This window comes from Xiphophorus hellerii, chromosome 20, assembly GCF_003331165.1.
Source record: "Xiphophorus hellerii strain 12219 chromosome 20, Xiphophorus_hellerii-4.1, whole genome shotgun sequence".
Lineage (NCBI taxonomy): Eukaryota > Metazoa > Chordata > Actinopteri > Cyprinodontiformes > Poeciliidae > Xiphophorus > Xiphophorus hellerii.
Window position 1 is genome coordinate 1,843,304 of NC_045691.1, and position 22,304 is coordinate 1,865,607.

The 22,304-nt window shown below is 37.8% G+C and overlaps 1 protein-coding gene across 11 annotated transcripts in view; it reads left to right on the forward strand.

Annotated features, from left to right (window-relative positions):
- The window catches only part of ptprt (protein tyrosine phosphatase receptor type T), a 334,801-nt gene that overhangs the window by 154,880 nt on the left and 157,617 nt on the right, over positions 1–22,304 (forward strand). For all 11 annotated transcript variants that reach the window (XM_032549166.1, XM_032549170.1, XM_032549167.1 and 8 more), the window contains exons 9-11: positions 8,791–8,906; positions 9,961–10,141; positions 19,835–19,944. In XM_032549166.1, the coding sequence (XP_032405057.1) occupies positions 8,791–8,906; positions 9,961–10,141; positions 19,835–19,944 (407 nt within the window). The remainder of the gene's footprint in view (positions 1–8,790; positions 8,907–9,960; positions 10,142–19,834; positions 19,945–22,304) is intronic.

Consider the following 22,304-nt stretch of genomic DNA (forward strand, 5'->3'; position numbering starts at 1 on the left):
ACACCTTTTTGTCCACCGTTCTGAATGTTCTCTGATGGTGCCCCTTCCATGCCAGCTATGAATCCTATTACCTTCATTACCTGGAACTGCAGGGGTATGGGTAGGGCACTCAAGAGGGGCAAGGTTTTTTCTCACTTAAAGGATCTGTCTGCTGATGTTGTGTTCTTACAGGAGACACATATCTCACCTGCAGAGCAGAGACGTTTGAGGACATCATGGGTGTCGCGGGTGTATCAATCCAACTTCACCTCCAGGGCGAGAGGAGTGGCCATTCTCATCCGTAAAACTGTACCATTCATATTTAAGTCACAGGTGACTGATTCAGGCGGGAGATACGTTCTTATTACTGGCATCATTAATTCTGTCCCTCTGGCCCTTCTTAACATCTATGCACCTAACTTTGACTGTCCAGACTTCTACAAAAAAGTATTTAGTCTTGTAGCGGAACACAGCGAATATAGGATCATTGTTGGGGGTGATTTTAATTGCTACCTCGACCCTGTCCTAGACAGGTCTTCTCCTAAACCTGCCCTGCCATTGCAGTCCCCATCGGTTATAACCAAGTTAGCAACATCTTTGGATCTGGCCGATGTCTGGCGGCATCTACATCCCATAGAGAGCCAATACTCCTTTTTTTCTTCGGTACACAAATCCTCAACAAGAATTGATTATTTTCTGGTTGACTCAAACTTACTACCCCGTGTTTTCAAATCCACCTACCACCCTATTCTCATCTCTGATCATGCACCATTGTCAGTTGAATTTAACTTTGATACTCAAAGAGCACAATACAATTGGAAACTTAATCCCTCCTTAAACTTGGACAGCTCCTTTTGCAAATTTGTCTCTAATAAGATCTCAGATTTTTTGGCTTACAATGATAATGGCGCTGTCTCTGTTTCCACTCTTTGGGAATCTTTCAAGGTCGTGATAAGAGGTGATATTATATCATACCAATCCAATGTTAAAAGGCTCAGACGTAATCGTCTGGCTGAAATTGAGAAGCAACTAACCACACTGGAAGACACATTCCATAGCTCCAATTCTGACCACATATTTACCTCTATTGTGAACCTAAAGTATGAATATAACTGCATTTTGGGTGAGCGGGTTATGGATGATATTCAGAGGCTGCGTCAGAGGTATTTTGAACTGGGGGACAAAGCAGATAAAATACTATCCAGGCAGTTGAAGGGAATGCAAGCCGAACGAGCCATTAATAAGATACTTTCTCCATCAGGCCAGCTTCTGACAGATCATAAGCTAATAAACAAAACTTTCTTTCAATACTACAATAAACTTTATGCCTCCAATACTACTGCATCTACAGAGGATATCACACGCTTTATTCAGCCATTGGACATTCCAACTCTTACAGATGCCGCCAGGCTGGAACTAGATGGTGAGGTGACTCTTGAGGAGATAAGGGCAGCAATCCGCTCTTTTCCTAGTGGAAAGGCATGCGGCCCTGACGGCTTTGGTATTGAGTTTTACAAGTCTCATATCGATATGTTGTCGCCACTCTTACTGTGTATGGTCAGGTCTTCCGTGGAGGTTGGTCATTTTCCTGAGTCTCTATATGATGCCAATATTTGTCTTTTACTCAAAAAAGACAAAGATCCTACCAATGTGGCATCATATCGCCCCTTGAGCCTGCTTAACTCTGATCAGAAAATTATTGCTAAGGTCTTAGCCAACCGATTGTCTTCCCACATCAGTGCTCTGGTACATCCAGATCAATCTGGATTCATTCCAGAAAGATTCTCTTTCTCCAACACAAGACGACTACTTAACATTATGTACTCTCATGCTTTCCCCAACTCAGCAATCATATCTTTGGATGCTCAGCAGGCTTTTGATCAGGTGGAGTGGGGATACATGTTCGCTGTTCTCAGAAGATTTGGCTTTGGCACAGGTTTTCTGTCTCTGATAGAAATGCTTTACGCTCATCCCAGGTCTCAGGTGTTGACCAATAGAGATAGATCACCCGCCTTTCTACTGAAACATGGTACTAGGCAGGGCTGCTGCTTGTCTCCCATGCTTTTTGCTTTGGCTTTGGAACTCTTGGCTGTTGCCATCAGGTCTAATCAACTTATCACAGGTATCACATGTGGTACATCAGAGCACGTCATAGGTTTATATGCAGATGATGTAGTCTTGACATTGCTTGATGCTAGTGCCTCTCTTCCACCGCTTCTTGAAGTGCTGCAGAGCTTTGGGCAGCTCTCTGGTTTCACAATCAACTGGACTAAGTCTGCCTTTGTCCCTCTGTCTGATGGACTTGACTCTGGTTTCCTGAATAGTTTACCATTAAAAATCGCCCATGACCACTTTATGTATCTCGGTATCAAAATTCCCGTAAACTCCAAGCTACTTTTCCAATTAAATTATTTAGAGTTACTCTCTAAGCTAAGAAAATGGATCGACAACTAGCGGCTACTCCCACTCTCATTAATTGGTCGTATTAATATTATCAAAATGGTTGTCCTTCCTAAGTTTATTTATCTCTTCCAAAATATCCCAATTTTTATTCCTTCTTCCTTTTTTAATACATTGGATTCAATTATTATGCCATTCATTTGGGCATACAAACCTTCCCGAATCTCTAAAGCGCATTTGCAGAAAGCTAGAGGGGAGGGTGGCTTTGGCCTTCCGATATTTCGGCACTATTATTGGGCCTGCAATTTCAAGGGCTTGGACATTCTGGACGTCAGGCTCTGCCGAGGCGGGGACTCCTTCCGTCTCTCTCCCTGGCTGGCCTCAGATTGAATCTCATAACTTGTTACTACAAACTTCTGCTTCATTACCTGCAATATTATTCTCTAAACCAGATATCTCCCTCAAGAGGCTCACGTCTGACTTCATACTTGAGAACTCAGTTAAGATTTTGACACAAATAAAGAGGGTCTTGAAACTCCCAGACCTGTCCATTTATGCCCCTTTGTGTCATAACCCCTGCTTTAAGCCAGGCCTCTCGGATTCTACCTTCAAACTCTGGTCAGGCAGGGGTCTCTCCTCTCTCAAGGATCTTTTTATCAATAAACAGATCTCATCATACCCTCAGCTACAGTCTAAATTCAATTTGTCCCCAAATGATTTTTTTCGTTATTTGCAGGCTAGGAGTTTCGCAAACCAACTTGCTCTGAGCACAAATCAGCGTTCAGCACAACATATTTTTTATGATCTTCTTATAAAACCTCCCACTTCCAGACATCTAATCTCACTGTTTGTGAATGTTTTCTCTATGTCAACGTCGTCTACTCATATCAGAGATGCCTGGTCAAATGATTTGGGAGTTACAATTTCCACTGCGCTTTGGGACCGTGTGCTGTTGGGAATAAAAAACTGCTCCATTAATGCCAGATTGCAACTAATCCAGTTTAAAGTGGTGCATCGCCTGCACTACTCTAAAGCAAGGTTGAATAAAATATTCCCAAGTCATTCAAGTACATGTGACAAATGTGGACACCCTAAGGCTACCCTTGGACATCAATTCTGGCACTGCCATTATTTAACAACCTTTTGGTCTGACATATTTTGTCTCTACCAAACGGCGTACAAACAACAGATACCTTCGGACTGTCTTGTTGCTCTGTTTGGTGTATCTGACTCCTGCTCTGCTCTGCCCCTGCCTGTTCGAGAGGCTCTCGCCTTTGGGATGGTCGTGGCTAAACGTGTCATTCTTACAGAGTGGAAGTCTGCCTCACCTCCCTCCTTTAAATGTTGGCTGAATAACATGGCTTCTTGTTTACATCTTGAAAAAATACGCTACACTCTCAATAATAACGTACCCAGATATGTTGGGACGTGGGGGCCATTCCTTGAACTTTTGAGTAATACCACTGGACACGAGTAGTGACAGACTAGTGTCTGCTCTGTGGCCCTGCTACCTCCCTGCCTGTCAGAAAGGCTGTAGGTTGGCCTCTCGGTTGGTACACAAGTGACTTAATACACCCTGATGCACTCATTTTCAGCAGTATGCGGAGGAGCTGAATATTTTATTTAGTTATCTTACTTGTTTTAGTTGTACATATTAACCTTCCCCTTTTTTTTGTTTTGTTTTCTTTCTGTTTCCCCCCATCTATCCATTTGCTGTTCTATCTTCTATCCTTAATAACCTGGGGTGGGTTGGGTTGGGGTATCGCTGTTTTTGTTGTTTATTTTCTGGTTACATAAATGACAGTTGGACAGTCGTATTCTGGAATTTATTTGTAACTGCAATCCTGTTTGGACTCACTCACTGATGATGACAGTATAGAAGATCCCAATGCCAGCGTCACGCCAACTGGTCATCGCGGTCTGATCGATGATCCAGATATCATTGTATTTTGATAACTGTCCTGCAGTTTTGTTAATTTGTTGAAAACAATAAATATATTAAATAACATTCAAAAAAAAAAAGAAAATGTCAAATTGCACAGTTACATGGTCAATGGAAACATAACTACTTATAAAAAAAATTGCATGTCTTTTTTTTGGTGTATGTAAACCTTTGGTTTCAGCTGTAGTTTATATTAGTAGGAGCTTCAGTCCAGTGACTTTGGTTTTTGTGGTTTGTTTCCATTGTGGCGACGTTCGGCTCTTTTGTGCTTCATGTATTGATGATGGTGCAGAGGAGGGGGTGTTGTAATCTCTGTGCTGCATGCCTCACCGTCTCACACTGTGCTGTAGCTGTGCCATCTACTCTGGCCTTTCACAGCTTGTGATAGCTAACATGCCAACCCTTGACCGTTCCTGATTAATGAGGCTAGCAGCCACTGTTGGGACCATATCCCTGTGGAGCCATATTGTTCTTCCTCCATGCATACATATTTTATCCCATCTGTCAGTTGGCGCGTTCTCACTCCAAACCCAGCCTCTCCATTCTTATTATTGATTATTAAGTCTTGTTTTAGACACCTAATGATCCTATATTTCTCAGCACGTTCGTCTGTCATTCTGTTGATCTCGACAAATGTTAGAGGTTCAGCCAGGTCCAGAGTGGGTGTGAAGAAACGACTGAAATGGATTTGGGAAGGAATAATTAATGCGGTGTGAGGAAGGAGTGGAGCAGAAAATGAATGATATAGAAAATCTGGCATTTGTCATGACCAAGGTCATCTGGGGAGGTCTCATCACTGTAACGATGTAAACAAAGTTATAATTCAAACTTAAGCTCTCCTGCTCTCCATATCACTCCATCTCTCTGCAACTGGTTGTTTTCTCAGCAAACGTTTTAGAAATCGGTTCTCAGATGACCTTCGATTTAGCAGAAAATGAGATGGAGATGAACTTCAAACCCCCTGACACTGGAGGGAGATGGATCTATTTAAACAAACACTTAGAAATGATCCAAACTTTGTTTTAAATCAGGTGATTAACTCTGCTGAAGCTACTTCCATCTCCGATTAGTGAGGGTTCATAAGATAAGATAAGATAATGTTGGCATTAGTTAGATTTACTAAAAGATTAGGATTCTTAAAAACTAAACTAAGAAGCTACAGGATTAAATCAAAGTCTATGTGCTGTTGTTGGTTTTATCCCAGAACTCTGAGCAAATTTATGATTTAGTAAACTCAGGTTGAATCTTTTCTTTAAATCAACGGCCAGATAAGCTTTGATGTACTGCAGTTCTTTGTGAAAACCTGTTTTTATTCACTCCATGACTCAGTGATGGGGGATTATGTCCCTGTAATCAAGGAATTACATCGTGTGTGGGGGTGTGTGTGCGTTCGCGTGTCCGTTTGACGAAGATCAGAATTTCGCTTTGTTCCATTTGATCTTCGTCTAACAGAACAAAGCGACATTTTGTTGGAGACGTTTTACTGTAATGTCATGTTGTGACACTTGGCAGCTCCTGTTCATGAGAGAAGTAGGAAGTTTTGTTTGGGTGTGAGGTTGTCCAGTTTAATTGAATACTATTCTGACAATTGTTGCAGTCACTGATAAATGTCAAGCTGGAGGTAGGAATGGATTGTGAGTCTATAAAACCAGTACTGGTCGGCAATAAACAATTTTAATTGAGTTATTGGACTTTCTCAAAACAAAAAGTCTCACAGGAACCAAATAGAGCTACTTATTAGAAGGTTTGTTTAGAAAGCTTGTCTTTGGTCACCAGAAGACCTGCAGCAGATGGTAACTTCCCCCGTACTGTAACAAAACACTCGGAAATGACCCTGACCCGGATTAAACAATAAGACAGAGGACATCAACAGTTCAAATCTGCAAACCAGCTGCTCTCTAAGATATTTAATACCAACCATGCAAAGGAAAAACATGAGCAAAGGTAAACATTTTCCAGAGCTCTGGAGTTAAACTGATGGAAATAAAAGCACAGGACTGGATGTGTGTGAACACAACCAGCAGAAACATTCAGCTCAGATGGTCTCAGCTTATCCAGGATCCTGTTGTCTAATCTTTGTCTTATTTGGCTCATCTGACATCGTATTTAAGAAGCTTGAGGGAATAATCTTCTAAAGCACTCGACTGCATTCAGAAAGCTATTAGTGATACAGGTTGGATTTTTTGCAAAAAGTTCCCATTGGTCAATCCAGTATTTCATTAAAACAAAAATGAAATGAGAAGTTTGTCAAATATGCTTAAGTTAATTAAGTTTGCATTTATGCTTTTTGTGCAGCAGCTTATACAAACCCGACACTCACTGAAGATTTTCTGACCACATTTAGATTTTTTTGCATCTCGTCCACAATTTTTGGTGAGAAACTAAAGTAAAATAAAAAAATTAAAATTTCCCCAAATGCTGAGAAAAAACTTTTTGTTTGTGAATCAATGTGAAGATCCAGAGGCAGATTTATTTTCTGGGTTGTGAGTTGTTTATCCAGCAGTTATCCAGCATATCAACCAAGGTCTGCTTTACGGCCAGGAATCATTTCTCCCGCTCACGTCTTTTTGGGGGAGAGAGATCCACCTCCACCATTAATAAAATGTTAATTTTCCTCCAAAAAATACAGCGAGTACAGCCTCTAAATTATGCAGTGACCTGCTTTGGTTGCCGTCGTTAGTTGATAGAAGCTAATTAGGCACACAGGAAGATGAGTTTCAACAAGCTCGTTAGAGTAGAGTCAGTTGTGGTTAGAGGAAGCAGCGGATGAGGGGCCAACATATGGTTGGGACAGTGCATGGAGGGTGTGTGTGTGTGTGTGCGTGGGGTGTGTGTGTGTGAATGGAAGTAGGACAGGTTGACTGTTGTAGCCAGAGTCAAAACTACTCAAAAAAATCCAATTCTATTTATTATTTTATGAAACATGATAATATTTGAGTGAAGGTTGTTTTTTAGATGCCATCATACCAGTTTATCCAACGTCTCAACCACAACAGTTTTAAAGTTTTGATTTTGTTTCAAGGCGATCTCATATTTCTGAGTTTTTAAAGTTTGGGATCTATATGTAGATCTATATGAGAAGCTACATGTAGCTTCTCTACATGTACCCTCTCTACAGCTACAGAAACTGGCAGTGCAGTTTCCGTTTCTAACTCCAGACCAGTCAAACTTTTCTTTAATCCTTAAATGGATCTGATTAATATTTCTTCAGATTTCTGTAAGTTTTTCTAAGTTTTTCTGTGGAACTGGGCAGATTTTCACTATTTTTTTCTCTTTGTTCCAAAAACCGTCTGACAGCAAACTGTGAAGCTAATAATAAGAGGAAAAAATTAAAGAACATTATCTGTGGCATTTCTAATAAAATCCCAAATCCAGGAAAGTCCTCAGACAGAACCACAGAAATCTGAGAGTTTTTCAGCCTGTTACTGTTTTACATGCAGGTAATGGAGGTAAAAGTTGTAATTTCTATCATTCAAGCAGTTTGAGATTTTTAATTTGTGCACCTAAAGAAATAGGAATTAATGACTGGTTTCTGTTAATGGAGTCATATGTTAACACTGGTTCATTAATGCTTTAACAGAATTCAGTGGTTTAATAAACAAAACTGCTCAGATTCTGGATAAAAATGAGTTAAAATTCAGTAAAGAAAAACTTTAATAGATGTTTAGATGAATAAAGCCAAACCAGTTTGGAAAGAAAACATAAAATGAATTCAGATCAAGACTTTTGAACAGAGTAATAAAAAGCTTACCTGAATTTTTTAATTAAAGTTGTTTATCATCTCTGGTTTTAAGTAACTTATCATAAGTAAATCAATGTAAACTCCTTGTGGGATCTGCTTTTAATGGACTGTCCCTTTAACATTGCAGCGCCCCCTGGTGATCGGATATCTCTGGATTGGTTGACTTCCTGTTTTATTTTGTTATTCTTGTTTTGTTTCCTGTCTGTCACACCTGCTCATGATGAGGTCGTTGGTTTGTTTTCTGCTCGGTGCCTCCAGTTCTGCAGTTTTGGTTCTGGAGGTTTTATATTAAGACTTTCTGTTTTTGCCAGTGAATCAATTTAATCTACATTTTAAGAGATACTATCCTGCTTCTTTTTTTGTTTAGTTCTGTCTTTACACCATTGGACATGTTAGAAAAACATGCATATATTTCTGAGTGCAGTTTTCTATTTTGATTTTTTTTTCTTTGTTCTGGCAATCTAAAATGTGAATTTTGTTTTCTATCGGTAGTTTCCTCAGTTTAACAATCTTAGTCCAAAGCTTCCTAAATGATATCTTACATTCTTAAGGAATTATGTGTAACATTAAGTTAATTTGCAGACATTTAAGCCAGCAGAATCAGCCACTGATCAGGGATTAGCCGTTTGTTTCAGACTGCAGCCAGATTAAGAGAATCCAGGAATCAGTGGATCGATTCCTGCTCTGATCCGACTGCTGACTGTTTCTCCGTCTGCTGTCACTTCAGATCCCGTCCACGGACCCCAGAACGTCAACGTGGTGGACGTCCGCGCCCGCCAGCTGACCATCCAGTGGGAAACGTTTGGATACGCCGTAACACGATGCCACAGCTACAATCTGACGGTAAGCGGCGTCACAAAGCTAACACTTAACTATTCTCCATCAATAAAGTATTTTGTGCCAAAAAATAAATAATTTTCTACCAATTTGGTTTAAGCATATTTAAGCAAAATTTAAGCAAAATTAATTCAATCTTGCTGAAATTTTTAGTTGAATAGAAAAGAAAAAAAAACTTTATCTTCCCTCCGTGGCGAAACAAAGAGCAACAAACTGAACATTAATGACAAATTTACACGATATGGATATGGAGTCTAGCAGCTGCTGGGAGGATAAATCTCTGATCTGTTTCTCCAAATATTTCCCTTTTGATCAGCCAGGCTTTCCTATAAGGTTTTAAATAGGATTGATCAAAAGTTTTGTTTCGACTTTCTGCAGATTTTTCAGTTTTCTTTGAAATCTGATTGGTTAATCTGCATCTCAACTGAACTATCATATTTGGTTTTAGAAGTTTTTACTCTTTCCCACAGAGTTTGATGAGCAAAAATTAGAAATTTGAAAAATCATTAGATCAAAATAATCGAGCATTATATATGCAATAAACATATAATAAATGCAAATATTAATACATTATTTTAATACTCAAGCTTTTATTTCCAATTTAATGTAAAATATATCATATGTAAGACACATTTTTCTTCATTGTGCATCTTACTTTTGAATTATGAATTATGCCAAATATAACAGTTTGACCAAGAGAAAATACCAACAAGTTGTTTCCTAAATGGCTGTTAGCTGAAATTTTGACACATTTTTTAGATTTTCTTTGTCTCTTTTGTCCATAGCTTACTTATTAACCACCTTTTAAGCACACACTGGAGAAGATGCCTTCATGGTAATATAAAGGGACAGAAAATGAGTTTTAAAAAAAGCTGCACACCTGGAGAAAACGGCTTAAGAAAGTCTGACTGCTAATGAATTTATTTTAATAAAATATTTTTCTAGACAGTTGTTTAACCTTTAATTTATACTTTCTCTGATCTTGCTTATTCCAGCTAGAACCGTTTCAATCAGCCTGAAGCAATCTAAGCATTTAGTTTATTTTTGATATTTTTTGCAGGTTCAGTACCAGTATGTGTTCAATCAGCAAGAGTTTGCAGCTGAGGAGTTGATCCAGACGTCGTCTCATTACACGCTGAGGGGACTGAGGCCCTTCGTCACGGTCAGGCTGCGCCTCGTTCTGGCCAACCCCGAGGGCAGCAAAGAGAGCGAGGAGATCGTCAAACAGACGGAGGAGGACGGTGGGCAACAATAAATGCTTTTGACACATGTAGCATCAAACTTCGTAATACTCTATTGATCCAAAATATAAGCAGGTTAGTAGAAACTCGAGGCATTTCAGCAGCTCAGTATGCGATCAGGCTCTCCCTGGAGAAACCCTCCGGCTCCCCAAAAAATGAGTCATTATAAACACCTCGCAGCAGCCGTCGGCGGTTAGTTGAAAATAAACAGCTGAACCAGCCGCCTACCTGCTCCGAACGCAGACTGCTCCAACAGGAGGGACAGGATGAGAGATGTCGCTGTCTAACCCACACTGGGTGACTGACAGGCGGGTTCTGCTCAGCTGCAGACATGAAAGCAAAAAGTGCCTCTATGTTGTGCGGAGACTGTAGAAGAAAACGGAAAATGTTTCCAGCAGTTTAAGCTTTTAACTCGAATCTTAACAACCTGCGTTTTATTTTAAGGAATGTAGAGCGCAGACAGACACGCAAGGAAGCTTGTTTACAAGTTTACCAATTATTAATGCAGGTCATCTGTGAATATTGATTTCACCTGACAGTCCCCTGTAAAAGTATTTACACCTCTTGAACTTTTCGCATATCGTCATGTTTTAAATATGTTTGGCATTTAAAGTGATGTAGATAAAGAAAGGAGTAAAAATCTGAAATTTGTAGTTCAATCTAAAAAAAGTTCTAGATTTGTTTTGTAGTTTCTGAGTTCTAAAAGTTAAAACATTCCAAGAAAACACAAAAATATTTAGATTATTAGATTTTTACATTTTTAGATTAAGCTCAAATTTCAGAAATTTTTCAGAAAAAATCTTTTCACATTTTCAACTTTTCAAATTCAGAAATTTTTTTATTGACATCTGAGATTAATCTTAAAATTTCAGAATTTTTTCTAGCAAATTTTCAACATTTCAAACTCATTAATTTCTTTTTTTTCTAGAAAATTTCTGAGATTAATCTAAAAGTTTTAGAATTTTTCTGTTGAAATTAACTTTTTTTTTCAATGGCCAGATAATTTGTTAGCAACTTTTAAAAAAAGAAGGCACTAGCGACTTTTTGTGCCATTTTGTGGTGCAGATATCTGAATTTATGTTGTTAGAAAATATTGTAGTTGTAACATAGTAAATGTCTCTACCTTTTAATTCATACTTTTTGCACATTTTCAACTTTTTTACATCGTGGCACATCTACGTTTTTTCTTTTACATTAGTGAAATTAAATTTCGTGGCCACGTATTTTATCTTCTTAAACTACAGTGGCCCGAATACTCAGCCATAGATACGACTCCAGATGCAGCCATCTTGGTTTTAACCGCTGGTTCTCACATGTTCACCTCTCCCAGATGATATCTGGAGCTACTAAAGTAGCAGAAGTTTCACACTGATGCCTGCAACCTTCAAAAATTGCACTAATCAACATTTCTGTTTATGCTGTTGCACCCCTCGGCAGGACAACTTACTAGCATAAATTATTAGCGCCCTGAGTGTACACGTTGTCCAGCAATTCAGAAAATATCAGAAGAGACTTTTTAAGCCTCCTGCTTTCTGTCCAGAGGGCCTCATGTTGCACTGAACTGAATGCAAGCGCCTCCACAACTGCTAATAATTCATTTATGTCTTATATTTCTCCCAGCACCCTGCCTGTGATAAACTGGAATAGCTTGGCGTCTGACACGCAGGGCTGCCTGTTCTTTAGCTCGTCTCGTAGCTAATATGTTTTGAATTTAGCTTCTGGGGAACATCAGCTCAGCCTGAACGTTGAACCTTCATCAGCTGAGCACGCACAAACTGCATGTTCCCTAAAAGTAAAGCAAACACATCTGCGTAGTGGAAATGGCTTTAAGGGGTTAAAAAAATGGTAATTGTTTTGTTCTTAATTGCTTTTTGTTTAACCGCCGTTAATCTCCTGGCTGTAACTCAGTAATTAGGGAACAGAAGAGCAATTGTTCACACGGAGGCTAATTATTGTTTGTACGGTAATGGCTCCTGCAAATGAATCGGCTTCCATCTCTCTCACACACAGATATAAATATATATACATATAAATATATAGGATTTTTTCTATTACTTTCCAGTCCTGCTGATTACACAGAAATTATCTTTAACCCGTGTTTAGAGTATAAATGAAGGATTTGCAATTAAGAAATTAATTATTATTTTTTTCTTTCCCATGACTCATTGTCCTTAAATTATAATAGTAATATCTGCCTTTCAGGTTTTAATTAAGACTTAATATTTTTTCTCATCATCTAGATTCACCATCACAGTCACAGGTTTACATATACTGGTTTCAATAGTGTATTTAAATTAGACATTTAATTGTTTTTAAGATGGAAAGGATTTAAAAAAAATGTTGTTTGAATGAGAACTTTGAATTTATTGCCACATTGTCTGAAATATAGACGCTCATTGCCACTAATGAACTAAATATTTCTAGAGAATGAAACTTCAAACTGAGGATCACTTAAAAAAACAGTGAAATTTGACTTTTGATCTCAGAAAGTTCAAGTCAGAATTCTGAAGAAAAAAATCTGAATTGTGACTTTTTTTCATTTATTTGAGTTTTATTTCAGATTTCATTTTCAAAATTCTGACTTTAATCTCAAAATTTTTATTTTTTTTTCAAAATTCTGACTTTAATCTAAAAATTTTGACTTTAACTTTCTGAGATAAAAAATTCAGAATTGAGAGATTAAGGCCAGAAATTGTAATTCTTAATCCTTAATCCTCTTCCGTATCAACCACCTGCTTTTTTAGCAATAAACATGTTTTTTATAAATTTTCATGGACTTATTTCAGTTTTGAAACCTGAAGTACTGAAACTATAGGGAGCATCATATCCTCTGATCTTAAGATAATATCAATCACATGTTTAAGAGTTTTCTGTTCTTTTTAAGGAATATTAGGAAGTTTAATGTGTCTTCCACAAAACGCTGATAATGTGTTTCTACAGTTTGGCTGCTGCTCAGCTGCAGATGAGGCAGGAATCAATATGGTTGTAAGAGAAGCATCTAAACTTATTGGGCTGGAACTCCCCAGCAGTAAAGACCTATAAAACATCCGCCTTCTTTACACTGATGTGAAGGTAATCAAACATCCTTCCCGCCCTGCTAACACCCTTTTCATCTGTTTATGACCAGGCTAAAGGTTGGAGAGTTTAGTGTCCAGAACCGCCCAGTTCTCAAGCAGCTCATATCCTCCAGCTGATTTCTACATCCCTCATTAGCTACTCTGCTCCCAAAGTTACGTCCACCTTAAAATCACTCTTAAATGTAAATGAATTTTACTTTTATTACTCTTCCATATACGTTTTATTCTCTTTTTCTCTCCTACTGTCTTGTCTGCTTTGCAGTGATTACATTGGATTGATACACCAAAACAAATTCTAGGCGTCTTTTTGTATTGGCAATAAAGGATTTGTGTAATATACCACTGACCATTAAAATTCTCCCAGCATGATGCTGCCACCTCCCTGCTTCACAGTTGCATAAATGTGTTAGTTTTCAAAGCTCCACCTGCTGTTTCAGCTCAAGTCTTGGTGCTTCCTTTGTTGTTACTGAACATAAAAATCTGTTGCCAAGGCATCCTCTGCTACTGATCACCCTCATTCTGCTGACTGGTTGACGCATGAAAATCAAAATAATTTACTCTTTTTTTTGCATTGTTTGTATGTCCTTTCTATTAGAGATGGTTTTTTGCTTCCAAGTCCTTTGATTTTGTCCTGATCCAATGCTTCAAAAATACATAAAAAAATGTAATGTAACAGATCTGGGATGTACCATTTTTACCTACTTTATTTATCATGTAAGAGAACACTGAGGCTGTGTGAGTATCTGTTGGTAAAGAAGTAGTATTTTAGATGTTGAAGGCTTTGGTTGTTTATCTGTAGATATCCAATATTATGCTCAAATACCTCTAAACAACAAAAAGCAGATATTAAATACACTGATCTCAAATCCCCGTCTTTATGCCCTCATATATCACTACTACAGTACAGAAAGATGATCTTCTCTCACAATGACGGACATTTTATAATCCTTTTATCATAGAAGGTCAAGATCAGACTAGTAGAACAAAAATATTACTTTGGTTAGAAATGTTTTTGTCATAAACTCCTGCAGTTAAGTTTAGTCAAAGCCAAATATGTATGGAAACAGTATAAAAATCCCAAGTCTAAAGCACCCGTTTCATAAAAGCATGGAAAAACTAAAATATGTTCTGTAATCCCTTGATTATAGTGTGGAATGTAATCCAGCAGCACTGTTGCTTTCTATCTACTGCTTATAAAAATTTGTTTATTCATTATTTTTCTCAGAGGATTAACCTCTGATTATTGTGGCATCTTGAACCACATGAATTGCAAATACTGCTGGATTGATATGGAAAGCAAAAATGTGGCTCTCAAATGCAGTTTCAAAATGTAAAAACATGACATTTAAAATAAAACATAACTTACTATAATGGTAGAAATCAGCATAAAAATACTTGCTTATTTATGCAGATGGGTTTTAAAAGTATAGGAAATGAACATGGCTGAAGTTAGCACTTTAGCATTAGCTTCTGCTAAAGACCATGTTGGTATAACATGTTAGCACTAAGATTAGCACAACTAACTTTTTAGCTTGCATTGCCCACCACTGCTGGAGGATTTTAAATATTGTTCCTTACAAGTATGAGTTAAGAGCTAAGAAGGAATAAACCCTGAAATGAGATTTGGACAAAGGAGAAAACAGATTCATTACATGCCAGTAACGACAGTTTGAGTTCAGCTCAGGATACAAGAAAGGATTTAGAGAGAAATAACCAAAACAAAGGAGAGAATCACACGTAGAAAACAGAGCTGCCAGCATAATGAAGCAGACCATTCAATGTGTGGCACGATGGAAGTTAATCAAGTTATGATTAATGTGTTACAGCTGCTGTTATCTATTCAATGAAGACTGTTTTTCTCCGTCTCTGCCTCCGAGGAGCAAAGGAACACACATTCACGCAAAAACAGAGGAAGAGAGACAAACAGCAGATAAGATGGAGCCAGAGCCGTTCAGACTCACAGGTGTCAAGGGCGGCTGGGGCTGCACACAAACACCAGATATTGTTTCAGAGAAGATAAGAGCGAGCACAGACGTCAGACACACGCTCCAATGATAAGGTGTTGAATGAAATAGCAGTTTGTAATTGCATTTCTTTGTTAGGGTAATTTGATGCACTCCATGGGCTGGTCCCTTAATCAACACCTTGGAATTACTTATCAAATCTTTCCTAAAATGTTTGTGTATTCATGTGCGCATCGCCCACATCTGACTTGGAAGGCTTTATTACTTTTCTACTCTGTGTTTTTGTGATTTTTCTTATAATGTGCAACCAAATGTCATGGAAAAGGTGTCAGGGAAGCTGTTTTAATGTCAAAAAGAACATTGAGCTTCTCTTGTTTGGCTCCATCTTGGGTTCCCCTTATCAGCTTGTTTAAGCAGATGTTGGGTAGAAATCTGAACTATGTGATCTACCTTTAGGGCTGTTGTAAAAGAATATTTTAGTAATCGAGTACTCTATAGAATATAGAGGAATCGGATCTCTCTCTCTCACTTCCTCTCTCTCTCTCTCTCTCACTCACTCACCGTTCGCTCCAAAACCATGATGATGCGATTCCGACCCCACAAAAACTGTCGTAGTTCAGCCATCGCACCGCAAACTTCAACAGTCCTTATTTGTCCCCAAACCCTCACAAAGCGCCGCACAACTCCACACCATGCTGCTAGCACTTCACAACAACTCGTAGGCGGAAGTAACAGCGCTGCCCTCCATAAATAATGATCCATGCGGAACACGATGCGCTACATAATAAAACATAATTTAACGAAGCTTCAAGGCAGATACATTTTCCTAGAGGAATTTTAATAATCGAGGTACTCGAATCATTTGAGGAATCGTTTCAGCCCTATCTACCTTTTCTCTCAAATGTCACAGAAAATTGTTTCTATGGCAAAAACAGATGTTCTGTTTTCCAAGAGGCCCACTTCTTACCCAACCAAAACAGCTGCTGACATGAACATAGTCGTGGATGATCGAATAATCAGAGAACATAATGTTCTGTTGTACTCTAAAACTTTTTCTCGTCATTCCTCTGAAAATTTGTTTTCAACTTCCTATGAATCAGCTTAGAAACATGCAAGGCCATCTCTGTGTTCTCATAAAACACTTGTCTCTGTTTTGATCAGTGTGTAAAGGTTGATAAAACAGGACTGACTTCGTTTCAAAGCAAGTCCAAAGCCAAACACTAAGATCGATGTACAAAGCTGCCAGCCTTTTCCATCTGCTTTGTTGTTCTCTGAAACATTTTTCTGAATTTTTTCCCTTAAGTTTCTCACAGTGATTATGATTCAAAACAGGATTCAGTGGAGATTTTGCTGCAACTGCTTGCTCCAACTCTGGATGACCCTTCTGATGGTCTTAAAAAATTGACCAGGAAAATGTGAAACCTCATTTAAAAATGGCATAATCCTTAGTTCAGTTCATCCCAGCATAATTCAAAACATATTTATGCCTATTATTTCATGTTTTTCCCAAGAAAGATAAACATTTGTTGTATTCTAATTTTAGTACAAAAAACTTTAGGATTTCAGTTTGTTGGTCATTTCCACTGTTTTATCACTTCCTGTATGAACTTAAGTTCTTGGTTACATAGAAATGTCTTTAAATCAGAATCCAAGATGAGATCAGAGTCTGAAACTGTCAAACTGGTTGTCCAAATTAAAAACTTTGGTGCGCAGCTTTAGACCATAAACCAGCGTTCTCCATAAAATGTTTGAAAGAAATTGAGGTAAATTCTCTGCAGTTTTTGAGTACACCAACCTTCAGTTACTCCTTCAACCTGTTTATATTGCTTAAAAACCTTTATGTATGCATCATCTGGCAAAGAGACTTCTAGTTTTCAACACCTCAAATTAACACTGCAATTTTTCATTTACTGAAATTCTACAGAAAAGCCATACAATTTATTTTAGGGATTATTTTGACCTATAAAATCTGTTTGATTAATGAACCTTTTTACTTCCTGTTTAATAAACAGACGTAAGTTTTGCCTACATTTTTTAAGTCTTTCTTCCTGTCATATCTTTGTTGATGTTTGGAGTTTCTAACTTTTATTCGCTGCTTTTTGTTGATGTTTGATTATTTTTAGCAACTAAATGATGTGCTTGGAAAGCAGTGTGCATAAAAACAGGCTTTGATTCCCAAACATTAACTACATAGTAGACTCTCATTTAGCTGAATTGAAAATGTTTTTGTTGTTGCTTAAATATCGTAAAGTATAAATCAGAAATTCACAGACACGATGAACCCTGGATTTAAATTCCTACAGAATATAATCAGCCTTCTGACCAGCCTATCATGAAAACCTGCACATTTAATCCTCACTTTGCAGTTTAATGATTAACATTAGAAGAGCTTTTCCCACTTCAACCTGAGTAGCACCTTAAGCAGAAAAAACAAAACAAGTCTTTGGAGTTTTTCTTTCCCCTGGCAACATTTTATACAGTTCACACCTGTCAGTGTGTTTTTGTCTCAGTTTATGGGTGTAGTTTTGGTTGTGCATGTTTAACATGCTGTTTCTTCTCCCAGACAAAGTGTCTGACACTCCTCTCCCCGTCTGTACACCTTGGCAGAGTGTGAAATATTTTGTTTTCCTGAAAAGACACACACATATACACTCCATGCTCTGTTACTAGGTAGAGTTTGCTGTTTAATAAGCTGAGCCTGTGTTACAGCGTTGAACCTGCGTGTTTTGGACAGGTAACGATGTAACGTCACTGAGCTGGATGTTAGGAAAACAAGAAGCTTTGAGTGATTGAAATAAAAGCACAAAGGTGAAAATTTCTATCTGATTAGTCATTTGAACTGAATCTGTAATTGACTTGGTAATTTGACACATTTTTTATTTGCTTTTTTTCTGAAGCAAATGTAAGATTGTTTCCCAGTGGTGAGTCAAAAATCTGCCTGCAGTTTGTAGAAATCAGCGTGCTGGCTGTCTTTTTGTCTCAGCAGTCGTTCCATTATTCTGTCTGCAGGGTTACCTCAGGATTATTCCCTGCATGCCTTCATTACAGCCTGTCTGTCTTCCTGTAGCTTAGGAAGTGCCTTCTTTAATTTCTACAAATAATAGCCGGACTCATACTAGACGTATCCCAATGTGTGCCACGTTTCATCAAAACCCCCATTAAGAACTCAGCAGACGTTCTCAACTTTTCTCTTAGATTTAATCAGAAAGTTACAAATGTCACAAAAAATGGTTTTCATTCTGAAGACTTTGATAACAGCATCACTTAAATGCAGAAAGTATTCCAAAAACCTAAAATTTAGTAATGTAATTCTAAGAAAATGCTGTCTTGCACATGACATTTCTAATTTGCTGATGGAAACTGAAGCGTTACTTTGTAGAAAAAGCAGCGATTAAAGATTTATTTTGAGAAATGCTGTCCTTCTAAAAAGGTTGTTAGATTTAATTGGAGGAACTAAATTGCAAAAAACTGAAATGGAATTTTAGATACTTTTGAAAACTTATCTCAAATCTTCCTTTTCAGTGTTTAATAACTTTAATTTCACATTTTTCTCCAACTCTCAAAGCTTGGTAACTTATTTTTTGTTTCATTAGAAGAGTTTTCAAAGTTTCTGTGAAATAGATGAATATCATGCCCATTATTATAAAAAGACTAACTTTAACTGTGTAAAAATTAAATCTTTATAAACTAGATTAATCTCATATGACTGTTTTAAAAGCATCATAGCCTCAAAAGTTTCTTCAGTCTCCCATAGACCAGTCAAGATTGGGTGAATTTGGAGGTGTGTGCACACTTTTCTTAGCTGGACGCCTTGTGAATACAACTCTCATTTTCAGGGTACTGGTGTGTTTTATATTTACTGGGATGAAGAGTGTCGATTATTGGTTGCACCTGCTTGTTGAAATGCAGAACGAAAAAAAATGTCTTTAGTGCTCAACGTAATTTGGAAGCCGCAACAATCAAATCAAATCTCAGACAATGTAAAGACTTTTAGTCTTCTTACAGTTTGTTTTCTCTTCTGTTATTGTAGAAAAGAAAATAACATAAGTCAAAATGATAGCTGAACTTTAATACACGTTTACATTTTATATGTCTTTAAGTCTTTAACCTCTTTTAAGAAAGTTACAAGAGATTCAAAGATTTCACAAACATGGAAAAAAATCTAAAAAAAAACTTTAAATAAACCAACTTATGACATCAAAGCATTTGTCAAGAATGAAAAACTGATGAAAAGAAATGGGAGATTCAACGAGGAGAGTAAAATGTAAGACCTTTTTGTCGCAGTGCTGTTGCTGTGGAATAAAGAGAAGCAATAATGATCTGCAGGGGTTTGAGACAAGTTATATTCAGCAATGAATCACCATCTGCATCGGAGATGACGCCGAAGCTGGAAAAGAAAGAAACAAGTTTAAAACTATTTCAATGAGGTTTTATCAAACAGAATCGATCTGCTAACTGTTGTGAATTGAAGGTACTAGAATTCTTCAAAGTCTGGCAAAGTGTTATGAGGGACAACATTTCCACACAAGTTCACGCCTACACACAGTTACACACAGCGGCAAGACACCATGGCTGCAGCGGGATGTGTGTCAAAATGTATGAAATATGGTGAAATACAAAAGGAATGAAAAAAACAATCATTTCTTTTGCAGTGCCCGGGTCAGTGCCGATGGAGTCGCTGCAGAATACTCCATATGAAGAGAAGATCTTCATGCAGTGGAAAGCTCCCAATGAGACCAACGGGGTCATCACCCTGTATGAGGTAAGCTGTTCAGGTCGTCAGTTTGAATGAATTCTGGGAGATTTTAAATGTGACCTATTAAGATTCCTTGAACAAGTTAGGATAGGTCTGACATGTTCATTATGTTTTTTTGCACAAAATCAGTCTTAGGCCACACACCCCAAACTCAACGTTTACACTCACAAGTAAAAATGGCTGCAAAAAGATGTACAATAATACAACTGTACATCTTTGAAAAGCAGAAGTAGAGCCTCCTGCACAATCAACAAGAATGCAGCAAGTGGTTTCTGGATGGTGAGTCAATAACAACAACACTTTTCCAGCAGCCATTGTACAGCGTATATAGCGGGAAAAGCTGAGCTGCTGGAGCTCAGCTTGGGTTGCTAGGTAACGGGCTGGGGTTTGCTGAGGTTGCTAGGTGAGGAGCAGTGCCTGTAATTTTCCAGACACCAAAAAACATTAACTTAACGGCCTATTGCCAAAAAACGGCTGGATGTATTTTTCTCATAAGTTGTTTGGCTGTTTTAATCCCAATGGAAGAACAAAAACGTGCAAAATATAAATTTTGCATAACACCACTTTTAAGGCCAAAATTCACCAGAGGGTTCATTTTTATGCCCCTGCTAGAGCTGCATGTGATTTACAAAGCAGATGGCTGTAAAGATGTGCTGCTGTACTCAAGCTCATTTGAGGGATTTGTAATTTTGCTGCATCGGGTTGCAGTTCTGCATACCTCTGCCAGTGGAGGGAGATGGAAGACGCTTTCAAAGCTCATCACAAACCACAGACTGATGTGTCAGACATATTCTCTTCACATGAACATGTGAAGCCACCCTGTCGGCTGGGACAGACACAAGTTTAGAAACTGGAGCTGTGCTGTGAAAGCAAAGTTGTTCTTGTAACGCTGTCAGTTCATGATTCATCAAATGTAAAATGCATTCATAAATAGATGGAAGAAATTCAAGCGTAAGTTTAAAACGTGGCGAGATTGTGAACCTGAAAGAAAGTTAAAGGCCTTAAAGTTTGAGTGTGTGAGGATGACTCTGGTGAATTCCTAGGAATGTGGTTGTAGGGTGTTTATTCAGGTTGAACTTGAGTTTAACCCTCTACCTAATGAATTATTGACTGGCTCTCCTCTGTCTGCTTGTGATATCACTGCATCAAGAACCTGCCTCTTCAAGACTTAGAAGAGAAGCTGCTGTGTTTGTGGTCAGAGATGCATCGCTTTAGTGTGCCCTCCAGCAACCAGACTTCCTCTGATATTTTAAAGTGGTCCTAATCAATACTTCTCAGGGCTTTCTGAAGATCTTTAAAAGTTTTTCTTTCAGCCTTTGACGTCTTTTTACTAATTTTCTTAAAATATCAGGTATAAAATATCTGGATGGAATCAGTTGAATCTGATATTTATAAGATTTAGAACTGTATATGCACACACACATTACTGTCATTAACATTGTATTATATAAATTTTGTTTTTATTTTTATGTAGCAGTGAAAACCTCCAGTCTCTCTCTCTCTCGTTTTAGAGTTCATCAAGAGTTTCCTGGTGTTTTTGCAGCTGAATATTCAACGACGCTTTTCAAACAGAAATAGTCGAGTTCATTTACGTTGGTTTAGTTCCGGGCACTATGTGTCATAAAGAGACACAGCGACGTTCCTAAAATATCAATAGAGCTGACCTCAGCCTGTTTAACACAGAAACAGTTTTGATGTGCACTTTGCCTCTGTATCCTGTGCAAGTATCAAACATGACCTGAACCTTCGCCCTCAGAAGAAATATTATGGAATAACATGTTTTTTGGCATGAAATGGAAACATCATTGCAAGTTATTTCCATTTTTCTGTTTCATAAAGAGATTTATGTCCGATGGTGGGAGCAGTTCACCGTTTCCAGCGGAGATCAATGACCACAAACTTATAGGAGTGTAGAGTTGCCAAACATTGTACTCTGTAGTAGGATTACTTCACCATGTTTTAAATGGCCTCCTAAAGACGCTTGTAGTAAAACTATTATGGTACTAAATGTTTTCAAAGTTAGCAAAAACGCAAAGTTAAAAATTAGCTTTGCTATTTGCTAGTGTGCTAGCCTACCTATGTTGGAAGTGACCTTTCATAACATATGATTTGATATTTAAAATAATCAAACAGACAAAATTATAAAGTTATGTGCAAATTCTGGATTTATAATGACTAAATAAAAAATACAAATAACATAATTAGAAAATACTAAATTCAGGCAGAAAATACACTGCTCAAAAAAATAAAGGGAACACTCAAATAACACATCCTAGATCTGAATGAAAGAAATATTCTCATTGAATACTTTGTTCTGTACAAAGTTGAATGTGCTGACAACAAAATCACACAAAAATCATCAATGG